Source organism: Rhea americana, unplaced genomic scaffold, assembly GCF_003343005.1.
Source record: "Rhea americana isolate MKP2758 unplaced genomic scaffold, rheAme1 scaffold_382, whole genome shotgun sequence".
Taxonomy (NCBI): Eukaryota; Metazoa; Chordata; class Aves; order Rheiformes; family Rheidae; genus Rhea; species Rhea americana.
The window spans coordinates 332,251-333,402 of NW_028186515.1; the positions used below are offsets into that span (position 1 = coordinate 332,251).

At 77.3% G+C, this 1,152-nt stretch overlaps 1 protein-coding gene across 1 annotated transcript in view; it reads right to left on the reverse strand.

Moving 5' to 3' along the window:
• LOC146591192 (SMAD family member 6-like) overlaps nt 1–693 on the reverse strand; it is a 3,875-nt gene extending 3,182 nt beyond the window's left edge. Inside the window, exons 1-2 of the mRNA XM_085313273.1 lie at nt 537–693; nt 94–140 (exon numbers count right to left, since the gene is read on the reverse strand). Of these exons, the coding sequence (XP_085169399.1) occupies nt 94–140; nt 537–693 (204 nt within the window). The remainder of the gene's footprint in view (nt 1–93; nt 141–536) is intronic.
• Nucleotides 694–1,152: the final 459 nt, after the last annotated feature.

The window sequence follows — 1,152 nt, forward strand, 5'->3', positions numbered from 1 at the left end:
CTCCCCCTCCCCGGCCGGCACGGCGAGGCCTGCTCGGCCCCGGTTTGCTGGTGCCCGCGGCTGCCCGTCCCCTCCCGCCGCGCCCGGGCTCACGCGAGGATGCCACACCGCGAGCCGAGGACGCCTGCCCGCCTCGGGGTCTGGTCGCCCCAAAAGAGGCGCCAAGGGAACTGGCCTGTCCCGCTGGGGAGGGCACGGCCGTGCGCGCCTCTGCCCACCGCACCATCCCGCCCCGCAGGCACCCGCCTGCGTCCCRGCTCCCCAGCGCACGGCACGTAATCCCGGGTGCTCCGCCAAGCGCAAGCGGTGCTGGGCAGCGTGCAGGGGAGGGAAAGGGCTGCATTTGCACCAGCATGCACACGCGCAGCACACACACAGCACACGGGGAGGCCACAGGAGCTGTGACCGGCGCACACTCACCTGCACGCTCACACACTCGCACAGACACGCGTGGGGCCGCCGTCCCGGGCGCGCGCGCCTGCAGCCCCCCGGCGCGGCGCTGGCAGAGGGGCCCCGGGGAGGGGGGTCTCACTCACGGCGGGCGGCGGAGCTGGGCGCCAGGTGCTGGGGCTGCGCATGGGGACGCGCTCTCCGGGCGGCCGGGACCGCTCTGCCCACGGCGCGCCGCAGCCAGGACTTTTTCCTGTGCGGCGACTCTCCCCTCCCCCGGACCTCCCCGTTTGGGGAATTCATTGATTTGCGCGGCCCAGACCTCGGGCCGCGCTGCAGCCGGGGCTGGGGGCGGGCAGCGCAGGGCGGGCGCCAGCCGCCGGCCGCGGGGGCTCGGCCGGGGCAGGGATGCCCACAGGGGCTGCCRGAGCCGACCTGCCCCTCCAGCCAGCCTGGCACGGCCCAGGCGGCCAGCAGGGCGCCGGGCYGGCTCCGAGGGTCCGCAGGAGCCGCGTGCCCCCAGGGCATGTGTCCCAGGGCAAGGGCCACGGCGGCGCCGGGCCAGGGGCGCCCCGAGGTGCAGCTCCAGGGCACGGTCCCACGAGCCCCCGGCCCCAGCCTGCCACAAGCTGCTGGCTGGGTCACAGGGGGCCACGGTGCCCACCGAGCCCCCTTGGCACCCCCAGCGCGGGGACCCCCTGCTCCCGGGGCCCCCCGCTTGCCCCTAGGCCGGGCCCCCCCGCAGGGGTAGGAGCCTGCTCC